Here is a 26308-nt window from a genome sequence, read left to right as displayed (position 1 = left end):
AGTCTCAAAGAGCCAAAACACCCAGATAACTTAATTGATAGAGAAGGGTTTGAGGCTACATCTCAGTTTGAGCAGTAAGGTTTTAGGTGCTCAGATACCATGATGAAGATCATGGGGGGAAAAGAAAAAGCCTAGATAGAAGTCTCTGGCCTTAGTTACACCAATGCAACATTATTGACTTCAATTGACAGCAACATAATATTCTGCTCTCCATTTCTTACAAATCAGTTGTGCTTGAAAAAAAATTACATATATATAATATATTATATAATATAAAATATATATATATATATATAAAATGAGAACATATTGAGAATATGTTTTCAATGGGTTTTTTACATTTCCAAAGCATTACAAAGTTTAAAAAATTTGACCATGACAGCCCACAACCAACTGTGATGATAAACCCAAAACCAAGTAATTAAAAAAACCTCTACAATATAGAGTTGTCACGGAGTGCGGGGGGACACAAGGCCCTGCACCCCCGGCTTCCTGCGATTCACCATGACTCTCAGCCAGCCAGTAAAACAGAAGGTTTATTTAGACGACAGGAACACAGTCCAAGACAGGTCTTGCAGGCACAGACAACAGGAACCCCCTCGGTTAGATCCATCTTGGGCTCCCAGGGCGCCCAGCCCCCTTGGGAAGTCAGAGCCCCATCTGCCTCCCAGCCATCTCACCAGCCAGCTTCTGAAAACTCTCCCCTCAGCGACCCCTCCCACAGCCTTTTGTTCAGTTTCCCGGGCAAAGGTGTCACCTGGCCTCTAACCCCTTCTTGGGTTCTCATGTTACATGCTCAGGTATTCTCCATCGGTCAGTCTTCCATCCCCCAATGCAGACTATCCTAGCCACACTCCCCTGTCAGCATTCAAAGACCACAGTAAGAACAGTCCCAGTTCATCACAAGAGTAACATAAACCATGCCTAACACTGTTAAAATAGTATCAGAGGGGTAGCCGTGTTAGTCTGAATCTGTAAAAAGCAACAGAGGGTCCTGTGGCACCTTTAAGACTAACAGAAGTATTGGGAGCATAAGCTTTCGTGAGTAAGAATCTCACTTCTTCAGATGCTACTGTTAAAATAGAAGCACCTTGCCCATTCATCATCCATTAACCCAAACTTACTCAGACAACAAATAACTTTATTTTTAGAGAGACACCCAAACTCTCTCTAAATCACACACTCCAAGTAAATATGAAAATAATTTCCAAGTCTTAGCTGCCAATATAAAACCTGACAGTTATGTTTTCATAATATGTATAATCTTTCTGCCAAGTGGAGCCAGCGGCAACCAGGGCCGGGTTCAATATCTAGGAGTTCCTTTTCAACAATGCAACACAGAACTGGCTCGAGCCCCCAGCCACACACCACCCCGGGGTGCTTCGGAGAGCCAATACTTCCCCTCTCGCAAGTACAGAGTCTGAGTGTAGAAAAGAAACTTTTAATGAAAGGAGGGAAGTGACCCAGCATTACTTAGGGAAAGTGCCACAAACAGGATTCATAACCATAAAACTGGCAGGACGCGCAACCCAGAGTGTGTGGGGCAGAGTCTTCTGCCTCATGTTCTTGAGTTCTACAACCAAAAGTTCCTTTACAGTGCCCCCCTCTGCTCCCTCACCATACCCCACTCACAGTGGTTGTCCTTAGTCAGTCAGGACCCTGGGTTCAGAAGTGCATCTGTGAGAGTTCACCTCCCACCTGGGGAAGAAGACATCTGGCTAGCTCCATCATCTGAGCACTTGCTCTGGCTGGCTGCCCTGCCAGCCGCTGTTCCTCGCTGCCTCCCCCCCCCCGCCACTGTTCCTGGCCACCCTGCTAGCCGCTCCCACCAGCCAACTGCTTGCCACTTTCATCAGCCACTCCCACCAGCTGCCCGTCAGTTATCTTCTGCTGCCACCTGCGCCTCTACTGTGACCTCTGTAGGTCAGTCTCTTAGTGATTTTTTATCTCAGCAGGCAGGGCAGAAACATTGCCCCACCACAAGTGATTTCAGCTCTTATTGAGTACTTAAAAATAACAAAAGGCTCCTAGTGAAGCCTATTTAGCTCTATCCTTGAACAGCAGGGAGGAACAGGTTAAACCAGACCGGGGACCCTTAGGGAGAGTTAACTGTCCCCACCCCTTTTACTTTCACAGGGGTGTGGCATTCGAGCCCCTGCCTTAGCGAGTTCCTTTCAACTGAGGGTGACCCCTCAATTAGGTAGGACAGGCTCAGCACAGTTCTGTTCCCCTTTACTCATGCAATAAAGATAACAACATTTCACTACCCCTGAATTCAGATTTACAATTTTTATTAAAGCTAATGTTAAAATTATATAATAGACAGGTTAATGAAATAGTGTCTGTACATCTGGGTGTAGTGCTTAGATTATTCAAAAGTACAAAATCTGGTTTAAACCTCATAAAATACATATAGTACATAATCTGCAATAACCCAAATTTAGGTGAATAAATTTAACAATACAGTTTAGATATTAGAATCTGAATACTCGGGTACATCACTCATGAAAAATTATACATAAAGTTGGTTGTAGAAAGTAAATATAGGAATGAGTGTAGATTGTCCCTTAGTAACTGAGCATTTGGGATAGGTTGTTCCTTAGTAGATATAATCCATCATAGAAGTATTTCGGTTATTTTCCGATTTTGCTTCTCATCGGCACTCCAGCTCATTTTAGTGTTTTGTAACCCAACACCAGCCAAAGTTGATCACTTTTGAGCAACACAGCTCCTGTCTGCTGGATACATAGGCAGAGTAGGTATCTTCATATAAATACAGTTTGCTCCTGAAGTCTCTCCCCCTCCCAGCTAGCTGTCCGGAAAAAGCTCTTCATATCCTGCTTATATCTGAATTTGGGGAAAAATAGGACAAGAGAAAGAGTTTACCCTGCAAATAAGGGCACATTATGCAGACAGACTAGACTGTTAGCTTTTGAACCCTTTCAGAAATTTGAATATTCCAGAGGATGACAAACTACCATGATGACCAAAAAAAACCCACCTTGACAATGGCCACTTGCAAATAATTAATGTTACCATGGTACTTGCAATATAGAGCCACAACAATGTTAATTACTTGGAGTGACACCATTGTAATGATTTTGATGGTGACCCCTGCAGAAGAAATATCTGTGAGGAATTAAAAAGGGATTTGGAGAGAAATGTGGCAGACTGCATTTTAAGTTGAATAATATGGTCTCTGCAGCTTTTAAAAGATAAGGTTTCACCTGCTCCTAATTTTCTCCTTCCTTACAGTGGCCATTGTAGGTTTGATCCAAGAGAGGGCAAGGGACTGTTGGAACGTGTTGAGTCAGTGCAATTTAGAGCCCACATATGTGTAAATTTGTAGAAAACCTGGTGCTGGGTGTGAATGTAGATTGGGGGCGCCAAGCAGCTTAGACATCCTTTGAGGCTGCTGACCCATAGGAAATTGGTGATCACCACCACTTACATTATAGATATGGAGGTGGCATTTTATGCAGAGGGAGTACTCTCCACTGGGAAGGTTCTGTGTCGTGCTAACTTTGTCATTGGGCAACCTCCTGAGCCTGCTTCCTTCCAAGGAATAGACTCTTAGAATCTGTCTGACATAGTTGTTGTACAAAGAGTGACATCCTAACACCTGTGACGAGTCCTTCCCTGACTAGTAAGTAATCCGCCAGCCAAGGAAGAAATTCTAAAGGTGTCAGGTGGGCTGCAGAATTGCAGCCATTACAGAGCTATCAGCAAGGGAAACAAGAAGGAGGCTACATCCTCACTACGGGGGGAGGAGGGGTGGTGTCAATTTAAGATACGCAAATTCAGCAATGCAAATAGCGTAGCTGAATTCGACGTATCCGAGCCCACTTACCCCGCTGTGAGGACGGCAGCAAATCGACCTCCGCGGCTCCCCAGTCGACAGCGCTTACTCCTGCCTGCACTGGTGGAGTACAAGCGTCGATTCAGGGATTGATTGTCGCGTCCTGACGAGATGCGATAATTCGATCCCCGAGAGATTGATTTCTACCCGCCGATTCAGGCGGGTAGTGAATACGTAGCCGGAATCTGCTGGTCAGCCCAAGGTTCCCACCTCCTCCCAAATCCACAGTGCCACTGTAAAACAGCAATGGGGCTTTTATATCATGGGTGGTGACTTAAGGCAGGAATCCCCCCACACCCTCGTTTTCATTCATGAGTGGTGGCATGAGCACTTCACCAGCCCTCATGGATAGCTCAGTAGTTTGAGCATTGGCCTGCTAAACCCAGGGTTGTGAGCTCAATCCTTGAGGGGGCCATTTGGGGATCTGGGGCAAAAATCTGTCTGGGGATTGGTCCTGCTTTGAGCAGGGGCTTGGACTAGGTGACCTCCTGAGATCCCTTCCAGCCCTGATATTCTATGATTCAAACAAACAAAAAGATTTTCTTTTAATTAAAAGAAAAATCATAGGAACTTGTCACTTATCAGGGCTAGAACAACACAGGGAGGTTACTCTGTCCCTGGCGCCTGCTCCTGTGGTCTCCACAGCCCCAGAAGGAGATGGGCAGGAACAAGAGGCAGATGAAAGATAGAGAAGTGGGTAGGGTTTTGCAACTCCTTTATGTGTAAGCAGCTGTAGGTTTGTTTGGAGGCGGCTAGTTCGTTGCAACAGACTGGCCTTGCCTTTCAGTAGGATGTCCTGCCATGTAGCTAACATCTGTGTCCTGTGCCGTTTGGAAGACTATAAATACTTCTTGGGGGAAAGAGCCATAAATTGGCCATGCAGTTGGGCTGTTTAGTTCTATTTGCATTGGCATTTCAATCACACTTAGGGAAAGACTTCTGTTTCTATGAACACACAATTTCACATGTCATTACCCTTAAAAGCACTCTTGAAAATATAGCCCTATATGTTTAGCTCTTTTAACCATTCCTTGTAAGTTGTATTTTGCAAGATTTTTAGTATTTTAGCCATCCTTTCCTGACCTCTCTGAATCATCACTATATTTCCTGCAGCAGTGTGCAAACCTTGTGTCATATGCCATGTACAGGCTCACTTACCGCCTTAATTTTACATTCTCTTCTATTTGGTTCCTATGCTGTGTCCATTACTGTAGTGTCTTTCTCTGTTAAACTTCTGCTTATATAACATAATATTGACCTCGGTCCTGCTGCATTTATTCATGTGAATAGTCCCACTGGTTTCAATGGGACTATACAGCTACTTGTATGAGTGAGAACTGCAAGATTGGTCTTAATACTGTGTTTGCTTGGGGTTTGTTCCGTTTGCTTTTGTTCATGTGGGGTTTGTGGGTTTGTTTGTTTTTTGTAAAATATTACACTTCCCTTTCCATTTTCCATCTACTGTACCACCCATATGTCATTTTTCTGCAGTATTATCAATGAACCAATGTTCTCCTATTCTGTACTCGTGTTTCCTAATTTTTGCTGTCTCTAAGACTACTTTGTATTTATCCTCATTGAATTTCATTTTTTTCCCAACCTACTCATCACTCTCACTTTTCAAGATCTTGTTGCATTTTCTCCTCAGAAGCATTTACCCTTCCCCACATCCTGCTTTTTAAAAAATCACTCCCCAGTTTGACCATTTATTTACTCTTTCATCCAGGCCATGAGTCAAAATATTAAATACTGTCTGTGGGATTCTAGCAGATATTTCTCTCTGCTACCACAGCTGGAACCAGAATCCCCACTAGCCATGGATGCAGCAATGCACTAGTGATGGATTCTCTGTAGGATACCACAAGGCATTGAACCATCAATAATCACACTGAGCTTGTTTTTTTTCTAATCAGTTTTGTACTCACCTTGTGGTAGTTCTGCCAGTTCACATTTCTTCAGTTTTCCTTCAGGAATATTTTGTCACTGTGTCACAGGAAACAATAGACCTTTAGATTTGGGCAACAGCCCCAAGCAAAGAATGGTGTATAACATGCACCACCCAGGAGTAGCCCTCGGAGTCAGTATGACTCAGAGACACACCTCAGAGTCACTATTATTATTATTGTTGTTATTATTTATTTTATTATTTTATTTATATTACTGTAGTACCAAAGAGCCCTAGTCATGGACAGACACCGCATTCTTTCCTCTCTGCCTCCTTGTTATAGAGCAGTGAGAATTTGCTGATGGCCTATATCAAGAGTAAATTATGACCTCCACCTTTGTGCTGGCTCCAGTGCACTGGCCAGCTGTTAGGGAAATGGACCCCAGGTTCCAATCTTCTATTCTGGGGAGGAATAACTAACTCCTACTCCCCCAGACTCCAGGTCTTGTAACCCACATAGGGATGTAAGAGAAGTGTGTACTCCTCCTTATTGCCTTGTGTGAGTGTATTGTGCAATTCATACCTAATCCTTTTATGAAGAAGCCCATTTAGTAAAACTTTGCATGCAGCAAACTAAATTGACTTCAGTGGTGCTGTGCCTGCATATACCAGCCTTGAATTTGGCCTGTTATATATTTAGTTTGCTTATTATATGCATATATGTGTAAATAGTGAAGAAATGGTTGAATGTAAGCAGTCATTCCTGGTGGCAGATGCTTTTGCAGTTTTCAGATATATTCTAAATCTTTCTGTGGCTGTTTGTCAGCCATTTGGACCATATTCTGTTAGGCCTGAGAAATCTGGAAAAGTTCAACTAAAATTCAGAAGTTCAGAATCTCCGACAAATATGTTGAACACCCAAACTCCTATAGTATCTTTATAATAAATATTATATTATGTTTATATTTATTACACATGCAATCTCTAGCATTTTATGCTATGATGTTATGAGTAGGGCCCTATCAAATTCACGGCCATGAAAAACGCGTCACAGACCGTGAAATGTGATCTCCCACCGTGAAATCTGGTCTTTTGTGTGCTATTACCCTATACTATACAGATTTCACGGGGGAGACCAGCGTTTCTCAAACTGGGGGTCCTGATCCAAAAGGGAGTTGCAGGGGGGGTCGCAAGGTTATTTTACTTCTGCACTGCCTTCAGAGCTGGTCAGTCAGAGAGCGGTGGCTGTTGGCCAGGTGCCTAGCTCTGAAGGCAACACTCCACCATCAGCAGCACAGAAGTAAGGGTGTCAGTACCATACCATGCAACTCTTACTTCTGCGCATCTGCCTTCGGAGATGGGTGGTCGGAGAATGGCGGCTGCTGATTGAGGGCCCAGCTCTGAAGGCAGCAGCACAGAAGTAAAGGTGGCAATACCATATCACGCCATCCTTACTTCTGCGTTGCTGCTGGTGGCGGCTCTGCCTTCAGAACTGGACTCGCAGCCAGCAGCCACCGCTCTCCAGCTGCCCAGCTCTGAAGGCAGTGCCACCGCCAGCAGCAGCGCAGAAGTAAGGGTAACAGTACCGCCACCCCCCCTACAGTAACCTTGTGACCACCCTACAACTCCTTTTTGGGTCAGGACCCCTATAATTACAACATTGTGAAATTTCAGATTTAAATAGCTGAAATCATGACATTTACAATTTTTAAAATCCTGACCGTGAAATTGACCAAAATGGACCGTGAATTTGGTAGGGCTCTTGTTAGGAGTAACAAATGCAGCTGCAGTTTAGGTGCCAAATGTGTGGCATACTGTGTGAACTAGTAAAGCAGTGATTGCTCCCAGGTCTCTCAGTGTCATTGACCTGAGTCCTGCATGTTTGTGCTTTTTAAAATTGGCTTCAACTATTGTGCAAAGACAGTATTATTATGGATTTGCTTTTTAACCTGTGTTGTAGGCATATTATTCCGGGAGAATCTGTTATTGCCATTACTTGATATTTTCTGTGATTGCGTGCTGTGCAGTAATCTTAAGTAATCTTACGAATGAATTAATTAATGTGATAAAGTTTCATCCTTGTGCCATTGAGTAATGATGGAACTGTCCAGTGCTTATTTTGTCTGCATCCATTTTTTAGTTCTATGTAGATGTCCTAAAATCGGGGGTTTTATGGGGCTTTCTCTTTGTACATACCTTAATGAGTAATCTCTTTGTAATGTTTTCTAGGGTGTTTTACTGTTGTACAGTTTCAAACAGCACTACATTAAAACACATTAGGGAACCTTTAGTGTGCACCAGCAGGGTCTACACAGACCAATTAATGAGCAACACGTTAGTGTGCTTTAGAAATCACATCCCCATAGTCAGCATTACTGCTCTGTGTAGATGAGCCCTTAGATACAAGTAACCATTTCTGTTGTTTTTGGTGGGTTTTTTTTGTAAAAACACAGATTTAATTTTTTTGGGGGGAAGGGGGATGGGTGTAGGTGTTTATCAATTAAAACCTAAAATCAAAAACCCTAATCATATATTATGTAGAGGTATACATTCTCTATTATATTATTCTATAATCTATATGATGAAAATTGTTATATAGATGCCAAAGATTTATTCTCACTTTTATTTGATATTTATTAAGTAATTTATTAGAATAAAAATACTCCTAGACCTACATTTGGCATTTTCCCTTTTGATCCTTATTTAGACTCTCCGTTCCCAATTACTCCATTCCTTACTGACTTGCTGTTAGTGGAAGGCTTTAGAACTCAAGTGGTGCTGTCCCTTACAACTATACAGCAGAATACAGGCTAGAGTGCTGAGAAATTGGACTCCACACCCCACCCCTTCCCAAACACGTATCAGCATGAAAGAAAAATGTGTCTGTTCCTTAACAAGATGAGGCTGAGTTGGGTAAGAATCAGATTTGAAATGGCTGTCCTCTCTGGATCTGCAACTTCAAATACTGACTGGATAGACCCAGGCCTTCATCCTTCTGAAGTAGATACACTGAGCTCCCCACAGTTTGCTGCTTGAGGATCTTTAGAATAAGACCGTAGAAACTGATGTCTTAACTACTCGGTGTGAACATTGAAGCTTCCATGGCACTGCTTGTAAGGGTGGGAAGTTTGTCCTGGTTACCTGGCCAAAATTGCTGTCCTCCTCTTCTGGTGTGCAGTGTGCTGAGCACTGGTTGTCCTCGAGCTGCCACCTTCTGCCCTGGAAGGGGTTATCTTTTAGCAGAGCTGAATTCATATCATTTGTCAAGCCTTTGGAATGATACTTTATTCTTTTTGTTTAAGCATCTATGATTAAAGGCCATCTCCCCCCGGGCCAGACTCAAAGCCCACTGAAGTCGATGGGAATTTTGCAGGGATCACAAGGTTTGGACTGTTCTCCCGATGAGGAGAACTAATGTGCAGTGAGAACAATATACCTGGTTTCTCCTAACACACATAAGTAGGAGAAAATGGACTAAAAGCTACCTTTCACCGTTGACTTAAAGTAAACAACATGAACAATAAAAGGCATTAACTTGCATTAGCATTTCACATCCAGCGCTTCAGTGCTGCAGCTGGTTCAAAGGAATATCAAGAGGGCAAGAGGGTGACAGTGTGAGAGTGGTGGTGTGGGGGGAAGGGGAGACCTGCATCATTCAACGGTAAAGTGAAACAGTGATGCCATAAATGATGATGTCTGTCCTCTGATTGTCCTCTGATGTAGCTATTTCTCACAATTTGCAGAATCGACGACTGCTTCTGTGCTTCTCGAAAACTGGACGCAGTAGCCACAGAAGCTAAATTCAAGCAGGATCTGGGATTCCGAATGCTGAACTGCGGCCGAACGGATCTAGTTAAACAGGCCATATCTTTGCTGGGGCCAGATGGAATTAACAGCATGAGTGAACAGGTACAAAATTTAACTTTAGAAGCCAGGAGTTGTGACTGTTTATTAAAGAAAACAACCTTCCAACACTCTAACTTCATAAACAGGTGGCTCTTAACTTAATCCTTTTTCTCTGTTACTTGATATTGAACTAAGACTCCATCAGGTGTACATTCAGGCTAAGCTTGGGCCCTTAGGAATTATGGATTATTTTCTTTAATGTTGAGGTAGATATAGCACATGAGTCGGCTTAAACTTTTTAAATTACATTGATTCAGGAGAAACTATCAAAAGGTCATAGGAGTGCCTGGAGTTGATCTGAATACAGAGTTGACCCTGGCTTGGGCATAATAGTGGCAATTAGGATGCTGTTTTTTGTGATGTGGACATCTTTCCAATACAAACTGGTCTGAGGTTCGCAACGCATTTCACATAGACCACCAAACCCCTGTCAAGTGAGTGTTAATAATGTTCATGTGCATATTGAAATAGGCCCCAATTTGAACTGGTGATCTGGAGACAGAAATCTCCATATTTCATTACTGTTTAGTCATCTTATCTTTTGGGTGGTGACTTACAGATAACATGGGAAATACTAAGGATTACTACAACTAAAGGGAAGTCTCTGTAAAGTGTACAGCTTTATCCAGAAGTAAATTTGCCTCCATGACTGCCCACCAGTGGAAACTTTGGATTGTGAAGCTCATGAAGTTGTTCCCAATTCCCAAGCAGGAAATGTTGACACTTTAGCAGCCATGGACCATGCTTCATCCTTTTGAAGTAGAGTTCCATGTAGTTTATTGTGGGTGGATCTTTATTATAAGACCTTAAAAATTGAGGTTCCCATCTGCTCTGCAAAAATATTAAAGATTCTGGTGTCCTTAGCCAAAAGTTCCCATTTTGCTTCCAGTTCTGCAGTACACTGTTTGGCAGGGGGCAGCCAGCTTCCACCCCACAGATGGCTGCATTTGACCAGTGCTGTATGAATATAATGGTAAAGTGCTTTGGGATGAGAGGTGCTATAGAAATGTAAAATGTTAGAATCGGAGACATATAAAGCTAGAAGGGACCTCAAGAGATGATCTAGCCCACCACCCCACCCTTATGCAGGATTAGGTACACCTAGAAGATCCCTGATGGGTGACAGTTCTAATAGCTTTAGTTTGATAGAACACTGACCTATAACATTAATTAGTTAATGTTGATAAAGTGCTTTGTAAGTGTGAAGTACTCTGTAAGTACTAAGTATTACTGTTATTTTTATATCATGGAGTTCATTCCATGGTTAGTACGTTATAGTACTTTTAAATGATTATTCTTTTAAATAATTCTATGCCTTGAAACTTTTCATAGGAAAATTGCTATGCTCCAGTCCTGCAAAGTGCTGCTCCATATGGCCTGATCCATCAAAGCACTTAATCACGAGCTTAACTTTAAAGTGATGCTTATGTCCCATTTGACTTAAACATGTGCTTCAATGCTTTGCCAGATCAGGCCAAATGAGTCTGCATCTTGCAGGACTGAGCTGCCAATGATTTGACTATTGAAAGAACAACTTTTTCATGTTGCCAAAAACCAAATTCCCTGTGTGCTAATTGCATGTGTTATTTATTATTTGTTGAGCACTAATTATGTGCTCATTAAAAATCCATTCCTCCCACATACGAAGTGAGAGGTCTCATGCAATGATACAGAGCAAGCCTGAGCTACAGAGCAAACCTCCAGACTGGGCATATGTAAAAACAGCAGGGAGAAGAACTGCAGAACGGGGCTGAGCAGAATCTCAAATTAACTTTTAGGCCCCCATCCTGCAATGTATAGGGTGAAACGTTGGTCCCATTTTAATCAGTGGCAAAACTCCAGTTGTCTTCAATGGGTCCATATTTCACTTGTAGTGTGCAGGCAGACTGCTGTGCTCAGACAGAGCCCGATTCAAGTCAGCAGCTGGTGCAGCAGTCTGTGTGTGTGCTATGTCTTGCAGGATCGGGTCCACATTTGTTTTGTTAATCCTTTTCCGTAAAATTTTAACTTGACATTTGATTTGCTCCTTGTGTTAAGTATTTATTCTTTTAAATTATGTTTTTTTAACTTATGTTCTAAAAATTATCCCCAGTTACCAACATTCAGTGCTTGCATACAGTTTTGTGAGACATAGGGCCTGATCCCATACAGCTTACTATTGGCCTGAGTATAGACCCCTGATGTCCAAGGGGACTTTTGCTGTTGTCTGTAATAGGAGCAAGATCAAGTCCCATTTGAGTGTGAGCTGTATTCACCAAGTACTCTTGTTGGCTTTAGTGCAGCTGCCAGACAGAATCAGGATTATTCATATGAGTAATGGGATCAGGACCCCCATTTCTACACTTATTAATAATTATCTATCTATCTATCTATCTATCTAAAATATAATATATATATATATATATATAAAAAGCACACCTTTCTCAAATCAGGGACTTGATCCTGCCTAATGCCCACTGATTATGGTGGGCACTGAAGATGCTCATCACCGCACAGCATCAGGCCCGACATTTTATTTTTATTTTTACTAAAAGACACCTGCCCCCAAAACCCACCAAACCTTAGCCTGGAAAAAGAGACTTTTTCCCCTCAAGGAAAATGTGAATAACGTTTAATTCAGCAAAAATGCCGGTGCTCAGCTCTTGCTAGAGAGAACAGTGCAGTGACTCAGTTTCTGCCCATTCTGTCCACCTCCTTTGTCTCTGTTAATGATTTTGCTCTACAGCAAGCGACAGGTTAAGCAGAAAGTGTGTGATCATGTGACAGGAAATGTACATGGGATCATAAGACAGACAATAGACATGTAGTAGAGGTACCATGGTCCAGTGGTGAACTTCCCATGGAACAAACACACTCTTGATTGACCCTCCCCCGCTTTTATTTAATAAATAGCTTTTTGTGTTGTAATTTTGGTAGATTTAATTATACCATCACGATTTCATCTAGACTTATTTCCATTGCCAAAATAACACTAACCTTAAGGGAAATTTTGATCAGCTGCAGTGGGTATTCCAGACTAATACAAATTGCAGTCTGGAGTTTCTGTAGTGAAGGGTCAGCTAATCTAGTTTTCATCAACATAGGGCAGCATATCCCTAGAGCTAGCAACTTTAAACAATGCTGTCTGGCATTTCATTTAAAATTAAGTCATTGTTTAGGACTATGTACAAAGCTTCTAGGTTTCCAACCACTAACAATGCTGACAGTGAATAGACAGAACTCGAGTCTAACTTATCTAAAGGGAGTTCATTATGTTGTTAAAGGGATATTGTCAAGAAGTATAGACTCAACTTTTAGGTTTTATAAAACAAGAGTTACAAAAACCTTAATAGGAATGGAAATGTTTTCATTTGTTATTTTTTAACTGCATTGGAAATCTTATTGCTTTGGATTTAAACATTCCCCTACTATTGGGATACCAAGGACAACATTGTTCTTTATTTAGTATAGGAGAACTAGGAAATGAAACTGACAAATCTGATTTCATTAGGCTGAGTAAAATGCAGAAAGGAAAAACGTACATGATGACAGTAACGTAGATTTTTTAAATGTTCAGCTGTTAATAATATTAAAGGGTTGTTTGTAACAGAGGTAAGGTTTTGTTAAATATTTAGTGTTTATCTTGACAATATACATTTAAAGCACTAACTCTTTTTTTAAAAGATTCCATTGTAAATTTGTCAATTCCTTTGTTTTTTTGTTTTTGTTTTTTTAAATTCCAAACAATGAATAGGGCATGACTCCACTGATGTATGCTTGTGTCAGGGGTGATGAGGCTATGGTGCAGATGCTACTAGATGCTGGAGCAGATTTGAATGTTGAGGTGAGGACATTTTATTATGATTACAACTTTGATTTCTTTATTTGTTTATATCTCACACAGCCCATTACAATTATAGCAGAGGAGGAAAACCCCAAGGCATTTAAAAATACAATTCTGTTACCAAAGGCATTAACATTTGAAATGAATATTGAAATGATCACAGCACTTATCAGGGCAGCTCAGTATTGGGATCCATTGCACTTAAAGGGTCAGTTTGTCAGTGATTTAAACCCAATGTAATAGTATTGATTTCACTGGAATTGCACAGTGTAATTTTAGCATAGAATGTAGCCCCAGAACTTTAAATGTAAGCTGCTGGTTCAGGAGTCACAATTTTAATGAAAAGGATGGGACTTCCTGAATCACAGATGAGTTAATCAGTCGAGGCGGCACACTGTTCAAATGCCCCTGCCCGAGTTTGAGAACTTTTATACATTGAGATGTCCATCTACTGCCCAACAGCACACGAGTGGTATAAGGTACATTGTTGTGTTTATAAAATGGCTTTGATGAAAGCTGGTGGACGAAGGGGGCTTCCAACATGTAAATATCTCTTGGTGAATGTATGTAACAAACATACAATCTGTCCACCAAACAGATTGTTATGCCACTCCATGCAACACGGGTATGTAAGTTTTTAAAGAGCCATTTAAAATACATGAAGAATTATTTGTTATGTTTGCAAATACTTATCATTTCAGTTTGTTGAGGTCATGAATAAATTAAACTGTCTGATTCACTTATCTGTGTTCCATCCGTTCTGTTTGGATTTAGGAAAGCTGTCATTAAAGTGTAATTGCGACTTTCAATGAGACATTTTACTTTTTGTTTGTTTGTTTTAATGTAATTGGAAAAAGGACAATGGATGGTTTGGGGACTTAGGGGCAGGATACAATTTTTCACCTGTAAGTCACCACTTTGAATCCACTCCGGTCAATAGTGACTGACAGTCGTTACTATCTGATTGCTGTTCGGTGGCTTATGTGAAATCAATTGTTGATTTCAGCTCAGTTTAGTTCCTAGTGGAACAAAAAAAACAACAACCAAAGAACAAAAAAATCAACCATCAGTAGGCAAAAATTATCCCCCTTCATAGCAGTCACAGTAAAGAGGCCAAAGATTTGACAGGCATGGAGACTGACCTGTCCTGCAACCCAGGGTGTCAAACACTGGCCTTCTGAGTTGATCTCTTATTTTCTGACCCCTGTTAACAAATTCAGATTCTGCAGAATGCAAGCTTTCATTACGAATAAAAGGGGAGTTCAGTTCTTGTGGCTGTGTAAATAACCTTCTAAACTTGGACTAGATGTAAATTTAAGCAGTATTGTGTTCCTGAGTCTGAAGACAACCTGAACCAATTGCTTTCAGAGGGATGTGAACCTCCCTGGTTGATCTCAAAGGAAAGTTCTCACTAAAATCAAATCATGACACTTCTATAGCAGGATATTCAAATAATTAAGGTGTGCAGTTATACAGCTAATTTGTATATACAATTACCACAGTAGTGTGTGCAAATTGGGTGATTACATGAAGATAGGCCAAATAAACAAAGGGTGAAATAAATGTTTCCCCGCTTTACTTTGCTAAATAAAAGTTTTGGCCCAAATTTCCAAAAGTGACCTCTAATTCAGGATGCTTCCGCGCTCGAATGCCCCCCAAGTTTAGACTCCAGGGACTTATTCCTGATATGCTGAATACCTAAAACTCACATTGAAATCAGTAAGAGACATGGTTGTATTTACCAAATGTCAATGTCAGGCCTTAGGCAGCCACTCAGTGTTGACCTAACTCTACTCCTGTTAAAGTCAGTGGTAAAACTCTCACTGAAGTCAATGGGAGCAGAGTTAACCCAATGGTAAGTGCTTTTGAAAAGCCCAACCTAGGTATCTTAAAAAAAATAAAGGCACCCAAACGTAGAGGATGTTCTAGTAAATCTTGGCCTTAGTGTCTACATAAGGGCATATTTTAGTCTTATTTTTCAGTGAGAACTCTGCTGTAGATTGAGGGCAGCACATGAGTCTAAATTTGTAGACAGGGCTCACGGATCATAATTGAAGATTTAATTTGGCTCTGTCCACAGAATGAATTTGACTTCCCTGCTCTAATCCCTAGAGGGGTGCTTGCCTGTGCTGTACTTGTTTTATAGAAAATTAGAGGACTTTAATCTCCAGGGTTGTCAATCCCACTCTATTCACAAGCACTAAATTCACTAAAAAGAATTAAAATTTTAAAAACGAAATAAAATAAAATGTTAATACTTGCATTTCCTCAGTGTATGCCACTGGGAGTTCCCTGAGCTTTCCTGTGCCAGTACCAATCCACGTGAGATGGGACGTAATTAGCGGGTACATAGTTACATTTGGGGACTAGTTTATCCTGAATCAAGCCTATTCATTCACTCCCTCCACTGGTGGGCTGGAGCTGCGTGACCCCATTCATTACACAGTGCTCCCAGGTTCTGAGAAGTCACAGGCCTAAGTTTAGACTTCAGCACATTTCTTCTGGTGTTAGAGCTCTGTGTGTGCAGAGCAGAGCAAAGTGATTTCAGGAACTGAAGGTTTCTCTTTGGCAGGGGTGGAATACACAGCCAACTGTCTCATGCAGCCCTCCTCAACTGGCACACCAGGATTGCGACACCAGCTACTCCCTCTCTGCCCTCGCCCCTGATGTTAACCCTGGGGATGGCTAGCAGGGCGTTATGTCAGAAGCTTGACCATGTTGGCTGCTAATGCAGCCAAGCATCTGACGCTGAGCTAATGGGCCCTGCTATCCTATGGACATAAGATGGTGAATGTAAAACTCCCTGCCTTTCACCGGGTGGCTGGCCAATGCTTCGTTCAGTCCAGTTTCAGTTCTTCTACCAGTGCTATCTTCCCATGGACGAATAATAATAATAATTAATTAATACTTTGCACTTCAGTATCATGCTCCATCCAAGGATCTCAAAGTGCTTTATAACCTTTCATTAAATGTTACTATCCCTGTGAGTTACATCATATTAAAGATGGGGAAACTGAGGCACTGAGCGATTACATCGGTTGCCCGAGATCAAGATTAGAGGCTTTAGATATTGATGGTTAGTGGGAGGAAGGACTGGTGTGAAAATGAAAGGTTTTTTGTTTAAAGAAAATAGTTTTTAGTTATTTTGGACCCAGCACACCTTTAGATTTAACTAGAAGGGGAGAAAGTAGTAAACGGATTTTTTTAAATATCTTCTAAATGGTGCTAGGCTCCATCCATTTTAAACAGTCTTCTGCTTCCAGTCAAGGAGCAGCAACATGGGTTACATGTCTTTAAACTTGAGACCAGGGTTGAAATCCTGGCCCTGTAGAAGTCAGTGGCAAAACTCCCATTGATTTCAGTAGAGTCAGGTTTTCACTCCAGGATTTTTGAGAAACTCAGAATGCTGTGAAGCAATCCCAGGAGCAGGGAAGAATGAATGGGCATAATACAAAGCCCGCTGAAGTCAATAAGAAATGTCCCAAAATGTAACCATCCTGACAGAGCCCCCCTCCCATCTCCAGCTCCTCAGTGAACGTTGGTATAAGCACTAGTGCAATTTTTGACTCTGTAAAAGTTGCTGGGGGGCAGTGATTTAGAGGGAGCAACAGCAGTTGGAAAAGAGACTTTATTTGCTATGAGCTTTAATCAAGCTCTCAGTAAACAGCATGAAAAATTCTAGTGGAAGTAAATTCTTCATAAGTAAAAACTCTGCTGGAAAAAATATATAGAACCAACCATTTTATAAAGTGCTCTTTCTGATTTTTTTTTCTCTATCACTTATACCCATGTGCCCAGTTTTCAGGCAGGTTGAGTTTTATTATTTAAAGCTCTTTGAAGGCCATTTTAAAAGAAAATAACTTTAATTTGTTTATAGGTTGTCAGTACTGCTCATAAATATCCATCCGTCCACCCCGAGACCCGCCATTGGACAGCTCTGACATTTGCTGTGTTGCATGGACATATTCCTGTAGTTCAGGTATTACTGTATTTCCCTACCTGCATCTCACTTTTTATTTATCCAGTTGGGTTATAATCTGCATCCATCTCAAGACTGGTACCCCTCTCATATTCATATTGGTTACTTCTTCTATCATTTACTGATACGATATAGTGATCTCTGCATCCAAATCTGAACCAATATGAGGTTTAAATAGGACAATTTTAAAGTACAGTTGCATCAAAGAAAGTCTGTCAACTCCTTGTGCTCCTTTCTGACCATTTGTTGTATGTGTTTGTTTATTCATTCATTACACTTTCTTATCACATGTATTATAATACTCTAATAAATGCAAATATTGTTATTTCTGGAAAAAAAAACCTCTGATCTGTTCCATAGTCAGAGAAGTGCTCAGTCACTTTATCCAGCCATGAAAAAACGTGAATATGTTGGCTCTGTGGTATGGCATATCAAGCGTTGAGATAGATTATTTTTCAAAGTAATTGTGTCGACATGGCACAATTAATGAATCACCAGACAAAGGAGATCTAGGGTAGGGATGGCCAAAGGCAGGTTGAATGTGTCCCCTCAGATTCTGTAGTGCTGTCGACGTCCACCGTCATCTTTAATAATAATAATGAAATAGAAATGTACCCCAGGAGACTGCAGGTTCCAGCATGCATTGCTACAACTTGTTCCTGAAACCCTCTTGTCTCTTCTGGAAACATCTCTCTATTAAAGATGGAGACAACTGAAATCTCATCCATTTTATTAAAAGTGCGTGTCTCTGTGGGGCTCCAGGCAAGTTGTCAGTGAGGCTGTCGGTTGGGCCAAGTTTGAGTGTCTCAATCTAGTGCATTACTTCACACCACTGATCTTATGCCCAGGTCAGGAACATTGGATAATACTTGTTTGGCTTTGGAATATTCACTAATGCTCTAAGAGTCTGACAGTGTATCATGAGTGAAAAAGAACTAATTGAATAATAGAAGCAAAATGTGTATGTCACTTGTCTTCACTGCATCTGATGTGTGGATAATGAGAAATATTAGACTCCAGTTCCTCGCTATTCATAAACTCTGAATTCTGCGATGTCACCAACAACTCTAAATGGTCAATTTTCTTTATAGCTATTGCTGGATGCTGGAGCAAAGGTAGAAGGTTCTTTAGAGCAAGGAGAGGAAAATTACTCGGAAACTCCTTTGCAACTGGCAGCAGCTGCTGGTAAGGACTCTCCTCCTGCTGGAATAAACTCTTCAATTGGGAAATGTGACTTAGTGGCAAAAATATTGAGGACTTTAACAAAATTAAAATCTCTCTTGGCGTACAGGAAATTTTGAACTGGTGACTTTGCTGTTGGAGCGAGGTGCTGACCCCATGATAGGAACAATGTACAGAAATGGAATTTCCATGACTCCACAAGGTGACATGAACTCTTTCAGTCAGGCTGCTGCACATGGACACAGGTAGAGTGGGAATGGGTCTAGTTGCATGGGTCAAGTGATTATGGTTTGCCTGGGAGGCTGATGTGGGTGGACTGATGTATGATCCTCAGTGTTAAAGTAGAATCTTGCTGCACGCGTGTGGACTGTGTGACAGTCAGATGTGCTCCTTTTTTGGTATAGGAGATTTGAGATTGGATTTAGGGATTTCTGTTAGCGTGTGAGTTTGATCAGTTCGAGGTGCACATTGCTTTTTCAGTATGTGGAAATGGAAGTGAATGCCTTCTAAAGTGTTGCAGTTTGTTGTTTACAAAGTTGTCGTCAATGCTGAAGTGCCAGTGAGTGCTGGAGACTTCCCTAAATGTATTTACATATTTCTAAAGGTTTTGGGTGTGGTGTGTGTTTCCTGCAGCAGCCATAACGGTCATTAAACAAAGGTGTTTTTTTTGTAAGTGCTGATATTTTTGTTTGTGTTAATGTTATGTATGTGTCCAGAGACAGCGTGTTGGGGGCATGTTACAGTTTAAAAAATAACTTAAATGAACAACTGATATGTATGAACAGTTATTTGTACAAAATCCAGATACTAATTACAATATTATGGATTAGTATTAGGACCTTCACATTCATACTTTTCTACTTGTAGCCTTCCAGAGGAACGTAGATGCAGGTTAGAGACAGTATCTACATTATGTTTGCTTAGAGAAAAGAGCTAACAGCCTAATGATATGCTATGTAGCTGTCAGGGTTGGTTCAGACAATGCTGCCCATCTGCAGCCAAAGAGCGGCCCCCTGCAGGGGCGGGGTGAGAAGGGAGGAGTTTGTTAAAATGCTCATGCAGTGCCTAATGCTGTGGAGTGGGAGATATGTCGTGCTGTCAGAGAGCGCTGCAGTGCAGCGTCCCTTGTGGAAATCAAGGCTTTTTCCCCTTTATTATGCACCAGCTGAGGCACATCACAGATTCACACTCTCCCCACTCCCCGAACTAGTTTTACAGGAAAGCTCCCTCCACTATTCCTCTACCCATACACACCTCTAGACATCATGGGGGGCAGGTGAACCCCCATTCGGGGAGGCTAGCCCCCCGCCTGATGGAGCCCCGAGCGCCCTCCCACTCTGTGGCCAGAAGAGCCTTGGCTGGCCCGCCCTAGCCACGCCAGCTAGCCTGAGCTGCCCCAGCTGCGCCGGCTGGCCAGATCTCCAGGCTGGCCCAAGCTGCCCCAGGCCACCAGCTGGCCCAAGCACCAGCCTGAGCTGCCCCTGGCCACCAGCTTGAGCCCCGAACTCAAGGCCGCCAGATGGAGCTGAGTCCCTGCCGGCTTCAGGGGAGAGGGGGAATAAGGGTGGGGCCTCAGGGCGGAGCATGGGCAGGGCCATGGCCTGGGTTAGGGGAGGCTTAGCCTCTCCTGGCCTTCGATACCCGCCGCTCATGCTAGACATCCCTGTTATCCAGGACACCCTGCTTATTCTCTTCCACAAGCACACATTGCCATCTACCCTTACTCAGTGCTTAATTTGTGCCAGGACTTGCGGTTCACCGCCCTGGCACCTCTGGACTTGCCGCATCAGTTACGAAAGTAAAAAAAATGGTTTGAGCCCCGGCACCTCTATCATTACAAATTAAGCACTGCCCCTACCCCTAGAACTGAATGTATGCCACTACCCAATCATAAGTGCATGAGGCAGGTGGGAGGTTGGGGAGAAATTGCACGCTGGGCCTGATTCTCCTCTCACAACACCGTAAACCAGGAGTAGCTCCGCTGAAGTCAATGGAGTTACACTGCTCTAAGCCTGGTGGGAGTGGAGTATCATGCCTACTGCTGAGTTTGGGGCCTTGCAGCTCAGGGCCCAAATAAATGGCTTTGCAGCTGGGGTCCCAGCTTTGCTTGAACCTGCCCTGCCAGATGTAGTTGAATGATTAGTAGCTCCAGCTTTACCGAGACTGCTTTGACTGTTACTTGAGAGTGATGGTGTTTTCAGTGGTTTTAGACAGTTCCCTTTTCAAGTTTCATCTCTATCAATTATTTGCTACTAAATGCATCCTTTGTGAAAGGCACTAAAGTGTTTCTAAAGACAACTCTATTTCCCTGTAGTGTGGGATAGATTCTGCCAAGATTTTCCACACAGGCTTTTAATCATTTAACAGTCACTGCTTGATCATAAGTTTCTGTTTTAAGTTTCTGCTGTACACATGACATTTGTACGGTGTTCCTGCCATTCGTTAGAACAATGAAACCAGTCCTGCAGCTGTGATACAGGCATAACTCCTGAACTGATAGGAGTATTGCCTGCATGAGGGCTGCAGGAACTGAGCACTATGTGAATTAACATTTCTTAAAATAATTCCTGATTGGCCTTCTGAATAGGTTTCCAAACCTGCCATGTTACAGAAAATATCCCAGGCAAAAGGAAAAAACGGTAGCTAACTCTGATTTTCTCTCTCTCTTGCATTGTGGCTGACAGGAATGTGTTTCGTAAGCTGCTTGCTCAGCCAGAGAAAGAGAAGAGTGATATTCTGTCCCTGGAGGAAATACTGGCTGAGGGAACTGACTTGGCAGATGCTGCACCAGCTCCTTTGTGCGCCAGCCGCAACAGCAAGGCCAAACTGAAAGCACTGAAAGAAGCCATGTATCACAGCGCCGAGCATGGATATGTGGATGTCACTATTGACATAAGGAGCATAGGTCAGTCTTGATGTCATCTGCACTTTACCTCCCATGAGAGACAACTGTCATATGTTTTGGTGGGAGCGATGCCTGTCACTCCCACTGACCACACTTGAATGTTCCTGAGTTTTTTATGAAAGCAATAATTGGGGGACTTTCACATGTGTGTGGGAATGAAGAATGGGGGAGGTGAGTAAGTCAGTGCAAACTGGGTGTAAAGCTGTGACTCTTGGAGGGTCCATTGAGTCAGTTTTGTTTTAATGCCGACGAGCCACGACTGACTAAGATAATCTTCCCTGCATGGCATGTGTGTTGCTTTTTTCTTCACAATCATGTATGCCACACATCACAAAATGTGGCAAATCTCGTATACATTTAGACAGGTTTCTTTCTGTTATGTTCCATCATGAATGGAATCGGAGTGTCAGCCACCTACTCCAATTTGACGTACTCAAACAACATTTTTCAGATGCACATCAGGCAGTTGGGTGTAAGTCACAGAGCGGGACCTACTTGCAGCTGTAGTCACCCCCTCACACGGAGGTGCTGGAGAGCTGATAGACCAGGCCCTTTCAGACCCAGTTCTTGGTAGAATGCCAGGCACACTATGACTCATTCGTTAAAAATGCTTCCGTTGCTCGGCTTTGTAGGCTCTGGCACGTGGTGGTTCCCAATAAGCACTCTGATGCCTGACTCAAAAGAAAGGATGATTTGCTAGGGAGGGCTCACACCAGCAGGCTTCTTCACCTCTGCTTAGCTAGGTGTCCATCTAAAACATCAGCTCTGGGGCAGCTGTTCCAGCTCTTCATGCACCAGCTCTCACAACCACCCATCTGCTTCCAAACACCACGCTCCTCCCAGCAGCAACCTCCCAACTGTCACAGAACCTTCCCCCTTTTACTGCTTGCGACCCTCCCGGGGGAGAAAGGCAGTGAATTTGCTCAGCATACTAATCACATAGCTCTACGGCCCTTTCCAACACCCTCTCCAGGGCCAGTCAGTCAGTGCTCAAGGAAACCATTTTGTTCCGGTTGTTGACTGTTTTACCACCTGTGTTAATCAGTGCTCAGTAAGAGGCCAAAAGACTTCTGCTGCCAAACACGCTTCTGAGCACCATATCCAAGAATGCTGAGTCTTGGAATCCTGTCACATGGATCATGATTTCCACTCTGAGTTACAACCTATAACAGGTTTGCATAAACACAAAGGGATGGAATGGTTGTGCAACTGGTCTAGCAAAGCACCTCCTACTAAGTGAATGTGAAAGGATCTCATGGCAGTGGGAGAGTTGGACTCGAGATCCTGTCCTCTTGTTGGGGTGGAGGGGAGTAGTGGGTATGCAGCACCTATGAGGACCCAAGGTCCAGGGTGTGGACAGGAGAGAGGAGGGGTATATTTCCTCTCACACTCTTCTGCAAATGTAACCCATTGGTGAGTGTGTGTTACAGGTCCCACACTGTGCCGATCCCCAGAGGATATGAGCTGTTACAGCTCCTTAGGTAAAGAGGCTTGACTGTTTAGTTCAAGATGTAGCAGTTTATGCTTTTAATTCAGGAAGTCATCAGTTTAATCCTGGTGTCAGCCAAGATAATGGCCATCACGCAGGCACGTAGGCTGGTCTACAATCCATTCCTTGATGATTATGACTTGGACTAATTTATCTTTTTTCTACTACTGCATGTTTTATTCTTTAGTGTGTGGTAGCAATTTCTTTTACATTCTTAAAGTGCACTTCTGCTCTGACAAGTAACTGTGTAAAAACAGAACCTTCTTAGCCACCTGATGTTGTATCAACATAAGTGAGGATGCATGGCTTGGAGGAGTGATGAGGGGGATATAAACATTTTCCTTTCCAGGTCACTGGTTTAAATCCAGCCAAAGTTGGCAGTGACTAAATGTTTTTACTATCTGATGGCTCTTTGGTAGCCCACTGCAAATGAGTGCAGTGGCATAAATCTAGTTCCCAGATGAAGTCGACATCAGAAAACACCACTGCAGTGTACACTAATTGGCTCAGCAGCGAGGCTAAATAATATTACTTAGATCTTATATAGCACTTTTCATCAGTAGCATAGGTGCTGACTCTGTGGGTGCTCCGGGGTTCAAGCACCCGCTGAAAAAAATAGAGGGTGCTCAGCACCCATGAGCCACCAGTCGGTGGCAGGAGTACTTACATGGTGCACAGTGAAACCAGAAGGCACAAAGCACCCACTGGCAAAACCAAAAGTCAGCACTTATGATTAGTAGGTCTCAAAGTACTTCACACTCTGTAATAAATGTATCTTTCCAACACCCGCTGTGAGATGGGGAAGTGCTATTATCCTCATTTGATAGATGGGGAACTGAGGCATACTGAGACTAAGTGACTTGCCTGAGGTCACACAGGAAATCTGTGGCAGAGCAGGGAATTGAACCTGTCTGAACTACCTTCTTATACTTGGAGGTGTGTCCCTGCAGATAAGGATTGCGGCATATTGATGGGCAGCACTTGTAGGGTAAATAGGAGGTCAATTTCTAGGGCTTTCAATTTGGCACCGTTCACAAGCCCTAAAGTCACACAATTAAAGAATAAATTAACTACGCCTCATTCTGTGATGGTCTGGAATATACACCCACCTTTAAAATTCATCTTTTTGTGCAGGAGTTCCATGGACGCTACATACATGGTTGGAGTCTTTGCGAACTTCCTTTCAGCAGCACAGAAGGCCTCTCATCCAATGCTTGTTAAAGGAATTTAAATCCATTCAGGAGGAAGAGTACACTGAGGAGCTCATCACACATGGGTTGCCTTTGATGTTTGAGATACTGAAAGCAAGTAAGGTATGAGAAATTGTGGATTTTGAAGAAATTAACACAACCTCCACACACACACCAAAATCCCTACAATATTACACAGCTCTCCTGAAACTCATTACACTGTGTGAGATTTTCTATATTTGTTTCCTGGTTTGCAAGTGCAGATGTGTGGGTTAAAAAAAAAAAAAAAAAAGACCGCTATATACATCTATTGCTAGGACAGCTTAATACTGACACTAACAGTGAGCTGGAGAGACAACAGAAGCTAAAGCCTAGTGGTAAAATTAAAGTCACAAGGGTCAGTGTAGTACAGCAAGAGATGTTGATAGCTGAGTCAACCAAAGTTAGTATCTCTCTCTAGTTTGCTTTCTAGGGCCATACAGCAAGGCTAATATTCATATTTCCTTTGGATTTCTTGAGCCAGTTTTCAGATCCAAATATTATCCTCTCACAAGCCTTTTTGCCCCCCATGTGGAAGCTTTGTGGGGAGTTACACAACCCCACAACCTATTTAGGTCAGAGAATATCTATTTCTTTCCCTTTGAAAACCCAGTGGAAAAAAACTTCCACTATCTTGGTGGCCTGATGTCCAATGCTGCCTCCCTCCAATATCATTCCTTCAATCTGACCTTTTCTGACCCAGACAGCCGAGCTTTTAGTGAGGTACATACAAGTATTCAGCTAAAATAGAGCTGGGGCAGGTGTCCAGGGAAAGTGGAAATATCTTCCCCCAATGAAGGCTGGATATTTTCTTTTCCAACTTGATTCAGCCAAAATTAGCTTCCCTGCTGCTCCCATTGACTTCAAAACACAACCAAGTCCTCTCCCAGAAAGCCCCAATCAAGCGTAATCTATTACTGACAAGAAGCAAGTATTTTAGTGGCCAAATTGAGAAGCAGCAGGAGTCTGATATCAAAACTATTTGCTTATTATTTTAATGCTGTATTATGATACACATTAATAAGGCTCCCGTTGCGTGTTTAGCATGAGAGTGAATAACATTTCCCACCTACCTCCTGAACACCAATGTAGGCAGCATATAATCTGCAGCAGCAATTTAGTTAATGTTAAAAGGCAAAGGTTTTGACCTACTCACTGAATACGAAAAGATTGTGGAACTAGCAGTTAGTCGGAGACCTAGACACAGATGTTTCTTACATTCCACTCCAAAAGTGTCCAGGGCTTGGGCTCCAATAGGAATGAATTCCAGGGGCGAGGGCCTGTTATTGAAATCATCCTGCCCCTAGCTCCTATGAATTTCAACTTTGGAATTAGTTTATGCTGGATAGGTATCTGTGGAGGATTCTGGAAATAGCTTTGAGGAAATAATTTTAAATCCTGGAACGTGTGGATCCCTCAATGGGCCTAATGCATATTTATCCAACACTGGACAGCAAGTTGCTATTCAGTTTGAAAGATGAAATAAAACTAATTTGACTGTAGCCTTTACAGAGATTATTTAGGAACTTTAATCTGGGATGAGGGATACGATAAATTGTTGTTTTCTTGAGTGACTACAGCCAAAGCCAGTGGTTTTTATGTGGGCAGCTTTAAAATAATTTATTTAGACAGAATTATACCCCTCTGATATATCAGAATAGGTCTTCAGGAGTCTCTGTCTTGTAGGAGGCATTGTAGCAAAGCAGAACCAGCTTGTTCTGTTTTGGGTTCACTTTAAAGCCAAACTGCTGCGGGGGGGGGGACGGACGGACGACGACGACAACTGAAATAGCAGAAAAAGCCAGTAAGATAGAAATTCCATGCTATCCAACTTGCCTCCACACTATATGTTGGGGATTGGTCCTGCTGTGAGCAGGGGGTTGGACTAGATGACCTCCTGAGGTCCCTTCCGACCCTGATATTCTATGATTGTGTGATATATACACACATATCATTTCATATTCTTAACTGTACAGTGAATCATTCTGTGGCACTGTAAAGACTTACAAGATGTCTGCCAATGGCAAGAATTATTGCCATGGCCTTGTCCA

General features: G+C 42.4%; 1 protein-coding gene across 4 annotated transcripts in view; it reads left to right on the top strand.

Moving 5' to 3' along the window:
- Positions 1 to 26308, top strand: part of ABTB3 (ankyrin repeat and BTB domain containing 3) — a 282735-nt gene that overhangs the window by 226054 nt on the left and 30373 nt on the right. For 2 of the 4 annotated variants that reach the window (XM_054032679.1, XM_054032660.1), the window contains exons 5-12: positions 9488 to 9653; positions 13384 to 13473; positions 17351 to 17452; positions 18544 to 18637; positions 18744 to 18879; positions 19502 to 19525; positions 21319 to 21539; positions 24163 to 24341. In XM_054032679.1, the coding sequence (XP_053888654.1) occupies positions 9488 to 9653; positions 13384 to 13473; positions 17351 to 17452; positions 18544 to 18637; positions 18744 to 18879; positions 19502 to 19525; positions 21319 to 21539; positions 24163 to 24341 (1012 nt within the window). The remainder of the gene's footprint in view (positions 1 to 9487; positions 9654 to 13383; positions 13474 to 17350; positions 17453 to 18543; positions 18638 to 18743; positions 18880 to 19501; positions 19526 to 21318; positions 21540 to 24162; positions 24342 to 26308) is intronic. The other 2 variants (XM_054032688.1, XM_054032669.1) reach the window with 1 other exon arrangement.

The sequence above is a fragment of the Malaclemys terrapin genome, chromosome 1 (assembly GCF_027887155.1).
Source record: "Malaclemys terrapin pileata isolate rMalTer1 chromosome 1, rMalTer1.hap1, whole genome shotgun sequence".
Lineage (NCBI taxonomy): Eukaryota > Metazoa > Chordata > Testudines > Emydidae > Malaclemys > Malaclemys terrapin.
This window is presented reverse-complemented; position numbering and strand designations above follow the sequence as displayed.